The sequence below is a fragment of the Topomyia yanbarensis genome, chromosome 3 (genome assembly GCF_030247195.1).
Source record: "Topomyia yanbarensis strain Yona2022 chromosome 3, ASM3024719v1, whole genome shotgun sequence".
Classification (NCBI taxonomy): domain Eukaryota; kingdom Metazoa; phylum Arthropoda; class Insecta; order Diptera; family Culicidae; genus Topomyia; species Topomyia yanbarensis.
In genome coordinates, this window is record NC_080672.1 from 56,434,106 (window position 1) to 56,452,234 (window position 18,129).

The window sequence follows — 18,129 nt, forward strand, 5'->3', positions numbered from 1 at the left end:
AGTTCTCCTTGGCTCGAAATGATCGATAACCTGATGCCTCTCCTCAAAATGATCTGGAAAAAAATCTTTGAGTGCTGGCCCATTCTAGCTTTTATATCAATTGCTGATGAATAGTACAACCGTTGCCAGTGTCCAGATACTTCAATGGAACTGCAGAAGCATCTTGCCAAAATTAGCTAATTTTAGAGCGTTACTCAATGCGAACCAGATTCAGATGTTCGCGTTATCGGAAACGTGGCTTACGGAAGCTAATAAAATGTATATCCCCAACTTCAACATATTAAGAAATGATCGCGATACGCCGTATGGTGGAGTAATGTTAGGCTTTAGAAAAAACATTGAGTATAAGAAAATGCATTTGAGGTCGTCATACCCTATTGAAGTGTTGGCCGCTCTGATAATAATTGAAGAATTCAAGTTTACCGTCGTGTCGTTTTATGTCCCCCCCCCCCCCCAATGCAACCATGAGATATGCCGATTTGAAGAAAATTATTGATCAGTTACCAAAGTCAACGATGATTTTAGGAGATTTTAATTCTCGCGGGTGTGCGTGGGGCGAAGCAGTAGACGATTGTAGAGCAAGGGTGTTGAATGAATTAACAGATGAATTCGAATTGTCCATTTTAAACACTGGAGAGATAACTAGAATAGCCTGTCCACCAAGGCCTAATAGCCGACTGGATATCTCCATGTGTTCAACGAGTCTCGCCCAGAACTGTGGCTGGAGAGTTATTCAAGACCCTTCTGGAAGTGATCATCTTCCAATTGTAGTCTCCATTAAATCTAACGTGCAAGATCTATCATCCGTTGAAAACTATGATTTGACTAAACACATAAACTGGTCCGTATACTCTCAAAACCTAAGCTCAATTGTTGAAAGTCTCGAGCAGCACGAAGACCCTATAATACTCTAGCAAACATTCTGCAGGCAGCTAGAGATGCTCAAACAAAACCTATCCCGACACATACAATAATCCCGCGAAATCATACAATTTGGTGGGATAGCGCTTGCTCTATGTTAATAGAACGTTCAGAATCTTTTAAAAAATTCAGATTCACAAATACCATGGAAGATTATCTTGCCTATCGAAAAACCGAAATCAAAACGAAAAGATTTTTCAAACAAAAAAAGAAAAACTACTGGCGAAACTGTATAGAATCTTTTGATAAAGACACCGCTTTAGGTACGCTCTTGTCGACCGCCAGGAAAATGCGAAACTGTAATGTCGTGAACGCTAACGAAGATCAGTATTCGGAAGAATGGTTGGAGAATTTTTCACGAAAAATTTGTCCAAATTTCGTACCTACGGAGCGAGTTAGTATTAGGTCCCATGACACAGAATACAACACCCTCACGACCAAATTTTCTATCGGGGAGCTCAAGTCGGCGCTTATGTTAAGTGAAAACAAAGCACCAGGTATCGATCGGATCAAATTCGCTCTTTTGAAAAATCTTCCCCAAAATGCAAAGCAGCTATTATTGTACCTTTATAATGAGTTTTTCATTAAGAATGTATGTCCCCCAACATGGTATGAGATAAAAGTTGTAGCACTTTTGAAACCTGGTAAAAGTGTTTTAGATGCTAATTCGTATCGACCGATTTCACTTATCGCATATGATAGAGAGACGTTTGAAAGGATGCTACTGACTCGGTTAGACCGATGGGCAGAACAAAACTATTATCCCCTTCTCAATATGGGTTCAGAAAAGGTATGGGCACTCGGGACTGCATTGCCAAATTAACTACTGCTATACATCTTGCGTTCGAGAAAAAAGAAGCACTAGCTGCTGTGTTTTTAGATATTTCAAGCGCATACACGCAGAAAAATTGAGCATATTTAAATCAAAAATATGTGTTATTGAATACTATCATTTATTGTTTATTACTTCAAACAACAAACGTATTGGTCTGACAACATTTTTTTATTGCAACAACAATAAATTTTTACTTTCAATAAAAACTGTTTTTAATTTCAGTAATTTTGTTTTAATTTCAATAAAATATTTATTAAAAAATGGAACAATAACTTTTGTTTATTGAAACAATAAATAAATTTTATTGAATTCAATAAATAAATTTATTGTCTCCCGACCAATAATTTTCTTTATTGAATTTAATCCATATTTTTATTGAACCTACAAATCTTTTTTCTGCGTGTATGACTCTGTGTTGGTAGATCGACTCTGTTTTAAATTTAACCGGTTAGGATTGCCACCTGGTATAACAAACTTTTTGTACACTTTACTTGCACACAAAAACCTGCACTTCTTTGCAAATAACAAAATCAAAGATACTAGAACAGCTTACATTGGAATAGCTCAAGGATCATTCTCCGTTTTTGTACAACGTGTATGTCAGCGATATCGATAACTGCATAGACGAGGAATGTGAACTAGTGTAGTTCGCCGATGATGCAGTAGTATGGGTGCGTTTTAGAGAAGAACGATTGGCTCAAACGCATTTGCAACATTCATTGGATAGATTAGAAAGCTGGTCGAACGAAAATGGACTAAACTTGTCACCAAGAAAAACTTCGTTAGTGATTTTCTCGAGAAAACATAAGCAACCTACACTACACCTGTCACTTAATAAACAAATTATTCAAGAAAATGATACCCACAGGTACTTGGGAATTTGGTTTGACGTAAAGTGCCTTTGGGGTGTGAGATTTCTAATACAACACTCCTACCGAGACTCCAATTTGTTGCCATCATTGAATATGCTGGTAAACATGGGCTCAAAATACCATCTAGTGAAGATATACAACATTATGTATTCATTAGATATCACAGGTCTGACTTGCTCACCAAAAGCCGACCATAATATTGAAACATATGTATATGTTCCTCGCATTGATCTATCAGTTTATACAGAGTTACAAAATATCCCAGCAATACATTGGACTAGAACGGCACCACTCTGGTGTGCGAACAAAGTTCGTCGTGTCCCAGAACAAAACGTTTTTTATACAGATGGATCTAAGCAAGGAGGAAACGTCGGCTTTGGAATATATTCAACGAGACATCAAGAAAAATTTAAATTAGATTCATTGGCATCTGTATTCACTGCGGAAGCATCGGCTTTGTATCGAACATGCACAATAATACAATCGCTACCTTGCGCATCGTATATGAGCTATCAGTGCAAGCTATAGCTCTCTACAGGCTCTGCAATCCCGAAATATATCTTGAAAGATAAATCCTATTATTCTAAAAATAAAGCATATCTTAAAAGATTTAGAAACTAGACAATACAAAATAAGTTTACTCTGGGTTCCTGCACATTGCCAAATACAAGGTAATGAACTCGCAGATGAGCTCGCTAAAAAAGGGGCGGCAGAAGGAGTGGCATTTGAAAGAGAAATAAGTCACGCTGATTTTTATCCGAAAATAAAAGACTTTATTATGAAAAAATGGCAAAAGAAGTGGAATGAGGATCAGCTTGGTAGATATTGCTATTCAATAAGACCAGTGGTAGAAAGCACGCCCTGGTTCCACAAAATAAAACTCACTAGATCTGAAATTAGACATATGAGTAGACTTATGTCGAATCACTTTATATTAAACGCCCATCTGTTTAGAATAAACATGGTTCCGTCTAATATCTGCACATGCGGAGAAGGATATGCCGACTTTGACCACGTGTTATGGAGATGCTCCAGTTATCCGGAATCTAGGACACAACTGTTAAACGCCTTGCATGAACAGGGATTCAGTAAAAATACACCGATACGAGACGTTTTGGGAACGATGAATATATATATTTTATGAAAGCTGTCCACAAATTTATTATGAACACCAAAATTCTCTTGTAATTTCAGACAACCATATGGCCCCGGCAACCACAGGCAACAAGCTGAACAAGAAAAATGGTTGTGAAAATCAGAAATATCTTACTAACGGTCGGCATTCTATGGCTTTTCCTTTTCCCCAAATCCCTCCCAACCCTTACTGTTAAGATAGTGTAGGGAACCCCCATTTTATTTTATATTAAAATTGCGATAGATACACGGCATCGTTATACTGTATTTTCGGTTTTGTGCTCAATAAAAAAATATAATCGAGTGTGTTCCATTAAGCTTATCGATGTAAATAATGTGTACTCTGCAACACCGATGCGTATTAACCTAAAAAGTAATTGATAGGAATGGAGTTGGTAGGAAACCTGACCACAATGATCTCATGGTGCAAAACGATAATATGTATACAGCATATATACATATTTTGTTCAGTTTTTACCAAGAGGGTGACGTGACGTCACATTTTCGTAGCCAACATAAGAACTTTGCTTGTAACAAAATGAACGAAATTAATTTCAAATGCGAACGAGGAGCACTTTAGTTTACATCAAATCAGTTAAAGTGTTCATTGTTTTCTTTTGTTTACTGCTACTATTGTTTGTTGATGACATTTTAAGCAATTTTGACATTGTCAAACTGACCCCCATCGATCGGTGGAAAAACGATGTTGCCTATTGTCAAACCCTGTATGTAGAGATAGGGATGCCAGTTACCTGGTTTTTACTCTAAATGAAACCACTGTGCGTTCACGAGAGGAATTTTGGTGTGCACAACATGGTCCGTACAGTCGAGAGTGCCGCTGTTATCCGGCTGACGACAAGGCACTCCACTCGAAAAGGTGAGCATTTCCCTGCAGCACTCAGCACACACGCCAAGCCGAGCAGATGTTGGCGATCCATCGCCTACTTGCGTGCGCTCTTGAGTTCGCTGCTGGTAGTAGTGGTGATAAAGACGGAAATCCCACTTGTCTATCGTTGTGTGCGAAAGAAAATGGATGTATGACGAACCGATGTCGGGGGTGATGAAGACCACGCCTCCTTGCTCTCAATTTCAATGGGCTCTTCCGATTGGCCTTCTCATCATCGTCAACTGCTGCGTGAAGAGTGTCCTTTTTGGATTTGCTTTTCAGCGACCGGTCCGGTGCATGCTGGTACGTTGTAAATTGTATGGCGATGAGAGCCACTCGTCCGCTCGTCATACATTCTCATCATAAACAGCCATCTGCCTTCTGTGCTGCGACTGGCTGGTTGGAGGGTGAGCTTTATGTTGTAAACGTTGAGCATTATGCTGGAAGAGGATGGCAATGTGCGATGGTGCTGGTTAGTCAGAGTGAGATGCCGCTAGGGGTGCGCTGCTGCTGGTCGAGGAAAAGGATACAAGCATAAGAACTCAGCTCTCGTCGAGTCGAGTGGCTCGAGGCCCGGTGGAGTGCCCACTTACCTTCAAGTGAAAACATAATTTAGTTACAGTCAAGAACTAGCTATCAACGGCTGAAGAGTGTGAATATGCGCTTAGTGCTCGATAATAATAACATTATTGTTTGATTTGGTCTACTTGTGAATCGCGCCATCCGGAAAGTGATCCTCGTGAACGCGTTGTGTGATGCAGTTTGTGGAACTGATTGTTGGCGAATAGTAAGTGATCGTGATTGAATAAAAAATCTAAAAATTGGTGACGAATTTTATTGTGTTTTTCGTGGGTCCGGAAATCGTTTCAAAGTGGCCGCGGAAAAGAAGGATGCTGGCGGCGAATCCCGCGCCAGCCCTCACCAGAAAGCGCGTAGAACGTCGATTTCTCCACCGCCCCGGCAACTGACACCGTCCTCGGACCGGGTACCACCGCCGACCAGTGGCGCAGGTGGCCAGCAGATACACGGCGAGGCAATGACACCGACGGCCGCTACTGCGGCCAGCACACCCCCGATGCTAAACTGGGCTCCCATTCTGTTTCCCTCCGCCTGGAATCCGGCCCTGCTGCCGGCATTCTATCCGGCGGCACTGCGATCACTGCCCGGGTAAGTGAACTTCCGGTGATAATTAATCATTATTAGTTTGGTAAAAAAGTGGAATTGGTAGCGTAAAAGTGGATGGAAAGAATGATCCGTCGATGAAAAGACCATAAATAACTGGATTATGAATCTCGGTCCGGCTGGGGAGGGCCCGGACAGTGCAGTGGTGACTTGAACGCGCGACAATCCGGAAGAGTGCGGATGCGTTTTGATGGGATTATTCGTACGTTGCATTGTACGATGCCGGGGAATCGATCGGACGAGTCGATGTTTTTTATTGCTTCCTGATGGCCGGGGGAGCGCAATCTGTTGGTTCGGTAGGGTGCAATAGTTTTTTTCTTTGTCCGTTCGGAAGGAAGATCAAGTAATTGTCCATTTTTCCGCTGTTTGGTGATTATTATTCGTTTTGGAAAAAAATATGGGAGGCTTCATTCAAGAGGGCTGGACGATAAAGATGCCGGAAGCATTACGTATTAGCTGACTTTATTGGCCCAGTAGGTGGCCACTGTAGTTGCTACTGGCGAGGATCGGTTTGAATAGAACAGGAAGTTTTTAACGTTATATGGATTGGAAGGCACAGAGAATAAAACTTATAGGGGGAAGTAGTTAACGACGGACATCTTAAGATGAAATTGCCGATTCTACTCGTCCTGTATTGCATTTCTCATAAATTACACTCAAAGTCTGTTTCAAACAGGATTAAATTTGCGTTGGTTGTGAAAAAGGCTACTCAGAATTTCCGTGGAGAAAACCCACTACCTCGCATTTCCACCACTAGGTGGCACTGTACGCATCACATTATCACTGTAAGTGAAAATAAGACAGGCAATTTAGTTGTCTACAACTTTGTTGAAAACTGCAAGTCAATACGACTTTGTTAGAAGAGGTTAGTCAGTTTTGCATGGGACCTAGCACCAGAGTTAAAAATAATCGAAGCTCTTTTTTGACGGCTGAAAATGAACCTGATGCGACTCGCGGTGAATAGAAAAAAAATTCATTCAAATATCCATGTTATTCATTCATTTGAATACCGTACAATATATTCATTTCACTAATTATATAGGAAAATGTTTTCAAATGCCGGTAAAGCATATGTAACAACAATCATCATCGCTTACATTGTGCCAGGGCCTACTTTGATGCGTTTGATTCGTTGCTGTACGGCCGCTTCGTGTAATAATCGGAGACGAATGAAAATCTACATGGATGAATGGGCGGTTTGTTCGTTTAACGTTGTCAGCTGCGTCACTGAATATTGAAAATGAATGCGGCTGAATATGATCAATTTTCATTCAATGAATTTGAATATTTTTAACTTTTTTTTATTTTTAAGCACCGCATGATTGTGTATCAGTACCCAATTCTCACGAACTATACATTTTTGTGAAAAAAACGGTTAGGTCTAGCTTAATAGTATATTTAGAAGAATTATGGTAAATAATGCGAGTATATTTTAAAAAAAATTAGTTCCACTTGTTACCGCATAGAGGGTGCCAACACTAATTATGTAATGGACAGAGATAGCCATTAGGTGTCTTGTACGAAGTTGTGGTACAGGTATTTTTCAGTAATTCTTCTGAACATATCGATATCCTATCTCGCTTCTTTGAAAAGTTAGAGTTGGTGCCCTCTAGGCGGGAACAGGTTGAACTAAAATTTTCTAACCAAAACATGACTCTTATTATTTACTAAAATTCTTCTAAACATACTATTAAGCTAGACCTAACCATTATTTGACAAAGCTAGAACTAACCATTTTTTCACAAAAATATATAGTTTGTGGGAATCGAGTACTGATACACAACCATGCGCTGTTAGGTCCTATGCAAAACGGACTCAGATATCACTACTTTAAAAGTTTAATAACTTCTTCTTTCTTTCTGATGCATAAAGTGCCACCTAATGATGAAAATGCAAGCTAGTGGTTTTTCTCCAAGTAAATGATCGAAAATTCCCATACAAACTTCAGGTATGGGCCAGGGTCGTCTTAAGCCCATTCGGAGCCCCTGGGCATAATTTATTTATTTATTTATTTATTATGTCCATCGGACTTTAGAGTCTACATGGACAGTCAGGATGGGAAAAAGCCCATCTGAGTTGGACACCTTTCATGTCATTCTCAGACGGGTGCAAATACCACCATCTTTTAAAATCACAAACAAATACAATAATTATAACTACAATTCATCTTAAGTCCTAGTACACACAAATCTTCACATTAAAAAGAAATATCAAAGCACAGCAGATCGTCTAATTTTGTCGGCAAAGCGGCTGGATGGCTCACCAAATTCGAAGAGCTCTTCCACGGCGGTAAATGCGCGAATACATGCAGCAATCGGTTCGTTGTATCGAAATACGGTTCTATGGAATCTGTGTTGAAGTAGGGTTCCGTTTTGCAGTGATCGATTTGGTATACGAAAATCTACTTCCGCAAGTATCTCTGGAGCGTCAATCTCTCGTTTTGCGATAAATACCGACTGTAGATTTTTTTGTAATGTTTCAAGTCCCAGCAATTGACATCTACCCGGATATAGTGGCAGATTAACTGGGTCTCGCCATGGCAGACTTCTTAGTGCCATGCGAACGAAGCGTTTCTGCACTCGTTCGATTCTAATGCACCACGAAACTTGATGTGGAAACCAGATCACTGAGGTGTTTTCAAGAATCGGGCGAACGAGTGAACAGTAAGAGCTTTCATGCAAAGCGGATCCTTGAATTCTTTAGCAATTTTGAAGATAAAACACAATTGACGCGAAGCTTTTGAGATGATCATCGAGCATTGTGAATCGAACACTCCCAAATCGCACACCTGATCGACTCTCGTCGAAACGATGCCAATAATGCTGTAATCGAACAAAAAGGGCCGTGGAATTCGATGAAACGTTATCAGTTGGCATTTGGCCACGTTAATGACAAGCTTATTCTTGCAGCACCAATCAACAAACAGTTGCAGTAGACCTTGTAAGCGCCAACAATCCTCTACCGTGCGAACTAGGAGGTACAGTTTCAAATCATCTGCATAAACTAATTTACAACCAGCTCCCAAAAGCAATGCGATATCGTTAAAAAATGTTGCAAATAGCAAGGGTCCTAAGTTACTGCCTAGCGGAACACCTGATTTATTTGAGAACTGCGATGATATGCTATCATTCAATTTTACTTGTAAAACTCGTCCAGAAAGATACGATACAAACCAGGCCACGATTTGAGAAGACATTCCCTGTCGAGATAACTTGCAAAGAAGTATCCTGTGATCAATTTTGTCGAACGCTGATTTTAGATCTGTATATATGACATCCATCTGTGCTTTGGCCTCTATGCCCGCGATGCACTTTTACGGGAAACTCAGCAAGTTTGTTGCGACTGATCTTCCTGGCATCCATGCTGATAGAACGAGATGTAATTCTTTGCACAATCTAACATGGCAGCACTCACAATTATATCACAAAGTTTCGAGGATGCAGAAAGACTGGTTATTCCACGATAATTTGCAGCGTTCAGCCGATCGCCATTCTTAAAAATAGGACACATGTATGACTGCTTCCATATGCGAGGGAATTTAGCTTGCTCAAATAATCGATTGAAAATCCTACTCAATGGACCTGCCAAAGCAGGAATGGAACTAAGGGGTCCCAATCATTGAAAAAGTGTAAATAGATGTATATTAAGATGGTTTTTCACGCCACTCTAAGACTCAAAATAAGCCTAGAATTAAATTTATATGGAAAAAATCATCAAAATCAATCAAAAGAAAACATGTGCAAGATTCCTATAAACATCAAACTCCCGGGTACCCTTAGCATGCCTTTAGGGTACCTAAAGCATCATATCACAGAGAAGATTCGCGTTTCAGATTTCCAAAAAGAGAAATATTGTAGTGACAATTGGAAAGATAACAGTACTTTTGAAGGCTAGAAACAAAGATATGACGAGGCGTTTGCATAATGTGTAGGGTACTGTCACAGTTAACATATTGTTATCTGATATTCATAGTTGCATGGCGTTGTTTGAAGATGAAGAGTGCCATAACCATGGAGGAATGATGAAGTATGGCGGCTTTACCGTCCACCATTCACACGTTGTTTAGAATCTTCGTACTACGTGATGTGTCTAGGTGGTTTTCATAAGCTAACCGTGACGTTTCCTATGTCTTAAAGATTTTTATTAGTACGATTTTCTCATGTTCAAACTGCACTTGTTGACATTGAGCCATTCTTTGTCAATAGTTCTTGCAATAGTTGCTATTTTAGAGGACTATCAGATAAGTATCACACATTTTAATTCTTACACACTCAATTTTTTTACCGAATCCCAACATTATGTGTAACTTTTGCCGAGATTTCTATTTAAAGCGCTCGGCAAATTCATTTTTCGCTTAAATCTCATGTAAAAGCTACAATTGTTTGCTCAAATTAGGGAAATATTTCGCTGAAGATCAGCAAACAAATGACACTTTTCCGAGATATCATTATAATCATTTGCTGATTGCTCGGCTGGCCGGGAAATTGCCTAGCTCAACTAAGTGTGTACTATGCGGACAAAATATAGAAACAATTATTTGTGATGTTTCAAAGATTTTCTTCCATTTAATTCCACTATGTTTTTATAGTTAGATGCACTTGCACTTCACTATTCGATTACTACTTGGAATCTTCTTCAGTGTTTGTATCAGTCTATAGACTACATAGACTGATACAAACACTGAAGAAGATTACAAGTAGTAATCGAAATACCGGTATCTGTTAAATAGTGAAGTGCAAGTGCATCTAACTATAAAAACATAGTGGAATTAAATGGAAGAAAATCTTTGAAACATTACGTACATTCCACTAAGACCTCCGTTCGCGTATATATTGGGAATTATTTGTGGTTTTATTTGACTGTTGTTCGTACCATTACATTTTAAATATTCCTGATGTGATAAAACTAGAGAGAATCGACATCCATCTTCAGAAAAAGCTACACATTCTCTTCTAATGAACATTCCGCTTCACCGAATATAGCCACCCTTGAAAATCAATAGAGGTAATGCTGATTCTAAGCATGTAAATCGCCTTGAGGTTCACTCATGTTACTGTAGGAATAAAAATACCGGCTCTTTGTAATATTTCCCATTTTAGGACGAATTTTTTGTTGGAGTAGTTTTTTTTGTCATAGAATTTAATAGACGTTTTGTGCTAGCCAGCACGGGAAAATGTAGAAAATGAACTAACTACTACATATTAAATAATAATGATAATAATCTCCCCACTCACATTTTGTGACAAGTGAGCCAACCTGCTCTTTACCGTAGCAGTTTAATCCCAGTCGAGGTCATCAGATTTGACTAAGATAACTAGTCTTTGCGTTTAACGTTTGGCCGTAAACTAAAGTTTTAAATTTAACATATGTAAACTGAATTCTAAAATTTGAACTATTTTTGTTTTGTATTACAAGATTTCTCCACTGTAAAATTAGGCTCATAAAAATTTTATTAGTGACAAAATAAAAGGGGTCACTCTTGTTTGCAGTTTTATGCTGCTCAAGTTTGTTTTTAAACACGTTTGTTAGTTTATGTAGGTTTGGCTTCGAGACCATTCAAATTTTCTCGCAACATTATAGGTTCCGTACCAGTTTAAAACTATCCGACCATACTAGAGGATGCTAAATCCGACCAAAGCAATGCCAGGCTTTCGTGAGCCCTCAAAACAGTAGAAATCGAATGGGTTTATTTTTGTCGGTTTGTCTGTTGACGGTCCCAAATGTAATGAAGAGCTGCATAATTTTGCCACAATTGCAGAACGCTTGCCAGACACGTTTTTTGTTTCTCGCTACGGTGCGGTTCCTTCCAAGCTTGTTATACATGTAGTCCGAAACATATTGCTGAATATACTCAAAATTATTTGAAACTTGAATCGAAATGTTGGAGCGACGCCGATTCATCAATAAGAGGCATATTAATGAAATATTTCCGCAAAAAAATTGGAACTATAAACGACTTTCATTTCAAATTTTGGCCATTCTTAGCATCACACTAAGGAGTTATAAATAATCGAGTGTAAGTTTTTTTTGAATACATGCTTTAGGATGGATTTATATCCACTCTCGAAACGGGGCACTCAAAATCCCTGGGCTCCTGGCCCATGCGAAAAGACGGCACTGCCGGTAGCTAGGCTTATCCAATTTGCTTCAAATTTGGAGCAAGTAACCCTTTCTTGTCACTCTAGTTAGCACTATAAAAAATACAACTGCTTTCATTCTGTACAAACCAACTTATAGCTAGCATTTAAATTTTTATAAAAAATATTTAAAGGTTATAGAGATTAATATTACAGGTTACGATGATAATTTTACTAAAATTGAATTCGTTTGAAGTTGTCAATGGTTCAAAATATTTAAATTTTTTCACAGTAAAGTAGTGGAAATATCTTGAGCAGAAACTGAATCGTGAAAATAATGGAAAATTTGCATATTTTTTATATTATTTCGATATTTGTTTAATGATAACGAATATTCTTTTTAAACGAGTTACCAGTTCACGCGAGTTCTTTTATCGATTCTGAAATTAACCCGTTCAAGTATTCACATTTCGCTAAATTCAGTAGACTAATCAATTGCAGCCTAACAAAATCCCCTTGACTAGAGTACATAACCTGAACCAACATTCACCGCAAGCAAAATTCTCAAGTGCGTAATAACAGCCTCTTTCGGTCTGCGATCTACCTGCCAGCCACCACCTCCTGTTTGTGTTGGCAGGAAATTCCCAGATTTCCGAATTCCCCAAAATAAAATCTCTCCACACACACACACACCTTCTTTCTCTTCGCCCGACAAATTTCTTAACGCCAATCAATCTTCTACCCGTTTGTGCTATACAAATAGTAGGCTGTTTCGTTCGCACTCGAGACAGACCGAGAAAGGTAATGAGCGAGAGCGAGGGAGATAGAAACCACCAGGCCACCTGGTTTTGGAAAGGTGTCATTTGATGCCAATCACCTCCACACCCAATTTATGATCCCATCGCCCCTTATGCTAATGACATTTGCAAATACAACAATTTGAGCCGACCGTTTGGGTGCTCGAGAAAAATTAGCATATTATGTTGAAACTACTAGAGACTTGAGACCTCTGGTAGCTGTATAGTACGGGCACCGGCAGCACAATCCGATTCAATAGTTTGCTGCTTTTTGACAGGTACCTTATTTGCCGGTGTAGAAGCAAGTTCCCCCCGCTGCAGCAATGGATGAGCCTGTGCGGGGTTGGGGAAATACGTGTTGAAGGTGGATTAGTGAACAAATGGATTTTAGCACGTATTTCCCAGCAATTTTGAAGTGTGAAGCTTTGGCGGTTATTGTTGTAGTAAAGTGACCTGTTTCACCGGGAGTTGAAGAACCAGGTGAATAATTCATTGGTTAAAGATTTGAGTTCACTTTTATTAGCAATTCTGTAAAAGTGTGGTGTTAAAGGTTGAGCATGAAGTACGATGTAGGCATTGTCTGAGCGTTACTGCGTTACATATGTCGTATAATTTTACAAAATGGCACAACCGCACAAGTAAAAATGCAAACAAGCGATTTTTATGAATAGAGATCTTTATCGACATAGGAAATCTCAAATAGCTAACACTTCTTAAATACTATTTGAATAGTCTTAAAAAAATGATTTTTTAAGGCACACATACGCGAAATTTGTTTGCATGTTAATAATAAATGCAGTTTTTGTTTGAGGCGAAACTAAACAGGTTCTAATCTTAACTGCTGTCAAAATATATAAACTGACAGCGGTTGGTTTTGAAACAATATTTTATACACAAACTAATGAATAATAAATAAAAATAGCTCGTTTTGATATTAGGTTTTACCCCAACCGACATAACCCTACAAAATGAGCTGGATGAACTTTGTTTGTCAATTCTCGGCGGTTTGTGTTCATGGGAGTCACGTGAGTTTGAATGTAACAGATGAGCACCCGCTGCACTCGAACTCACGCAACTGACAAAGTAAACAAACCACCGAGAATTGTCAAACATGAACTTCATTCGTCATGAATTTGTTCGTGTCTTCACCTTGCAGAACTCAATTGAATTGAGTTCTATAAGATGACGACACGAATGAACACAAGATGAATGAAGTTCATGTTTGACAATTCTCGGTGGTTTGTTTACCTTGTCTGTTGCGTGAGTGCGAGTGCAATGGGTGCTCATCTATTACATTCCAACTCACGTAACTTCCATGTAAACAAACCACTGAGAATTGTCAAACGAAATTCATCCGGCTCATTTTGTGGTGTTATGTCGGCTGGTGTAAAACCTAATACTTTACGCTGACGTCACAAATTGAACTCGAGTGTTAATTTTTGATTGTTCGCTTGTATTGTTTATGTGGACTTAGAAAAATTATTTGCGATTTCCTTCGACCGAATCTAGTCGTCCACAAAGTCCATGTAAACAGTACTATTGAACTGTCAAGAAAAGTGAGGTTAACTGTGTTAGTAAAGAACCTAATTGTAACGTTGTTTGGGTACACCCTCTGATAAAACTGTGATCAGCGTTTCTGCCCTGGCCAAATATGCGTGCCCCATCAACCCAAATTTAAACTAGGACGAATTAATTAATTTTTAATATGAATAAATTTATTTTGTATCATTTGTAACTATTCCAATATACCGATCAATGTTAAATCATTTTTTGTGAAACTTCACCCCAAATATATACATAGCGTTACATTCGAATGTTTAGTTGAGTTACTGTAGACATGTTTAGTTTTTGTTATTATTCAGGTTAATATTTTTGGAATATACAGTCGACAGTTAAACGATGTTCATGATTTCAGAAACTTCTTCGCGATATTCGTAATTTCTAATCACATTACCGTCATGAGTTTACTGTCGCATTTGTCTGTCAGAATTGCGTAATTTATCTTCATGATTTCAGTATCTTAGTCCTCCATTTTCGTAATTTCGATTCACGTCATCGTGATATTTTAGTCATAAGTAGAGCGGTTCATGTTCACAATTTCAGGATCAGTCACGATTTTTGATATTTTAATCACAGATAAAGTGATTTATGTTCATGATTTCAGGATCTTAGTCAGGATTTTTGTAATTTCTATTCACGGTTTTGTGATATTTTAGTCACGAGTAGAGTGATTTATGTTCATGATTTTGAGGTTCTTAGCCACGATTTTTGATATTTCTATCAAGAGTAGTGTAATTTACATGCACGTTATCGTGATATTTTATTCTTGAGCTAACTTTCGAATTTGACACGCGTAGTGATGTGACTCATGTTAATGACATCAGAAGTTGTATCATGATATTTGTAATTTTTCTTCGTCTTATCGCGATGTTTTGGTTACTATCGGATTTTTTACTTGGAGTAATGTAACAATATTAACAGGATCAAAAAAGTGTGATTGATTTGCGGTATCTTGCTCAGGAAACTACATATCACGAACACGATTTGTAACTCTATAATGCATTTTGGAGCTCAGCGCAGCTTCCGTTTCCTGTCCAGACATCACACTGAACGTTATAAAATGAATATCGATGTGCGCGGTTCTAATAGTTGTCTTGTATTTGCTCATACCTATTATTGGTTGCTAGAAGCAGGACAAATAGGACATTTCATGAAATAGTGCAAGGACCAAAAATAATTCCACGAACAGCACGCGAATTTTTTTTGCAATAGTTCACGTGAAAATTTCATGACCATGTTACATTAAATTGAAAATTATTAGGGACATCTTCTAAATATTACAAGTACGCAAGATAGATCGTAAATCATGTTCTAGGAATCATGAACCAGTTCACAGATCCATGAATAATATTTCATGTTTTTGTGAACTTTTTCACGAGTCGTGACTATTGTACTAAGCCATCATGAACCAGGTCACGAATACATGAATATTGTATGATTTCATGAATTATTTCACGAGCACGAATGGTAAGTCGTACCAGTTAGACTAGGAATCATAACCCAGTTCACGAATGCTTGAAAAATATATTATGATATTGTGAAATATTTCACGAGCATGGATATTGGATCTTGAATAACATATTAGGAATCATGAATTAGTTCGCGAGTATGAAATAGATTCATGAATAAAATTCCGAGTTTCGGGAAAAAGTCCACGTGAAAATATACGGACAGTTTTGATTTTGTGATCTAACGTTCCTAAATGTATACATAAAATCATGAATCAACCTTTGGTTTTATGAATAATGTTCATAAAGTGGTGAACCTGGGGCGGTGATCAGCTATTTTTGTTCGCGTCCTTTATCACTTATTTTTATGATATGATTCATCAGCAGTGCTATCTTGAAAATGAACCACCTTGGTTATGCAACTATTTTTTTCCGATCTTATTTTACTACAAATAATTAGGCATTAAATCTTCCTTTCGTTACATTCTGAATTGCACATATTTTGTCGTATGTATGTAAATTTTTTTGATTTGATGGCTTTGTAAGGGAACTCGTCTCCGCCGGTTGATGCCAATCGATCTGACATTTCTTTAGACTGAGCAAACCAATTTCTTTGTCTGTTTAGTGTTTATTTGACCAACTAGGAAACTAATCCACTGGTTATTTAATGCGCTTGGGGAATACGCATGGTCTTGTCTGAGTGAATGGTGACTAGTGAATTATGTATGAGGGTTGAGAGCAGACTGTTCGCAAGAACCAACCAAAACCAGTTACCAACCAATTTTCGGAAGTCATATCAGCACGAACAACAAATGTTTTGTAGTCATATTCATTGGTTTACTTTCAGTCCATTAAATCATCAATAAATTATATTATTTTTTCTCATTGTATTTATTTATTTATTTATTTATTTACACTGGTCTTCGATTTTCTCGTACAGACAGTTCCTTAATTAATAATAATTCTATGTTTAAAGGTAGTCTTAGTAATGTTAAAATCATACTTGTCAGCTACATCATTAAAATTACGACAGCATACATTGAACGGATTGTTTTGTGAAAAAAGAGTACGATACATCGGTAACCGAAAGAAATCAGTTCGTCTGGTGGGTCTAGGTGGTACGTTGAATCGGAGCTGGCTCAGCAACTCCGGGCTATCTATATTGTTTTCCAGAAGATCGAACACGAAGAGCCGTTGCAGCATTATCCTCCGACTTGCAAGAGTTTGCAAACGTAGAAGATTGCATCGATGTTCATAGGGCGGTAGACGAATAGGATCAGTCCAAGGTAGTAACCGCAGAGCGTAACGAACAAAGTGACGCTGAATTCGTTCGATGCGATTAATTTGAACAGCATGATAGGGTGCCCACACAAGCACGCCGTACTCCAGGATGCTACGCACGAGTGCACAAAATAGCGTTTTTAGGCAATAAATATCGCTGAATTGCTGCGTGTTTCGTTTAATGAACCCCAGCACGGCATAGGCCTTGGCTGTAGTCATTGCAATGTGCTGCGCGAAATTTAGTTTGTTATCGATGAGAATGCCTAGGTCCTTTATCTTATTAACTCGGTTGATACTGCTTTCTGCCATTCTATAATCAAATGTCAGGACGTGCCTGTTTCGACAGAACGATATCACATTGCACTTTTGCACATTTACTTCCATCCCGTTATGAGTACACCAATTTAGCAGCATATCAATATCAGCTTGAATAGCACAGCAATCGACTGCCGACGTAATTACACGGAAAAATTTCAGATCATCAGCAAACATATACTTAGGAGACTGTATAGCGGAGCACAAATCGTTTACGAATAAAATAAACAGTAGCGGGCCCAAATGACTACCCTGAGGCACACCCGACTCTATCACAAACGGAGATGATCTCGTTTCATCTATGCGCACAAATGCACTACGCTCGGTGAGGTATGACATTATCCACCGTGTCAACCACTCAGGAAGTCCCATGCGCTCAAATTTGGCCACGATTAACAAATGAGGCACCCTATCGAACGCTTTTGCTTTTTATTGAGTACTTGCATATTCTTTGGAATAGTATATGTACTATATTACTGTCACGTTAAACATTTTTCTTCATGATTCTAATAATTTTTGACGTATAAGGTGACCATTTAGTTCTTATTGCTTTCATTCATCTTCTAGTAATTAACGTAAAAAACGGAGCACATGTCATCGGTCGTATATCCGACAGTTATTTGTTTCAGGTATTTCGGTAGGGCTTATTTTATACCGTTTAAAATGTGCCTTAGATAGCAAAACAACGCGCGAAAAAATAAAACATGGGAATAAATCGTTCGCGAAGAATGAAGCAAATACATAATTGTCATTAATAATAATATCAAAATTTATACACGATAAATGATGCGTGTATTACAAAACCTTTAATTACATAGATA

The 18,129-nt window shown here is 38.3% G+C and overlaps 1 protein-coding gene across 1 annotated transcript in view; it reads left to right on the forward strand.

Moving 5' to 3' along the window:
* Window positions 1–5,418: 5,418 nt before the first annotated feature.
* LOC131692684 (homeobox protein vnd-like) overlaps window positions 5,419–18,129 on the forward strand; it is a 29,196-nt gene continuing 16,485 nt past the window's right edge. Inside the window, exon 1 of the mRNA XM_058979864.1 lies at window positions 5,419–5,815. Within this exon, the coding sequence (XP_058835847.1) occupies window positions 5,685–5,815 (131 nt within the window). The 5' untranslated portion in view covers window positions 5,419–5,684. The remainder of the gene's footprint in view (window positions 5,816–18,129) is intronic.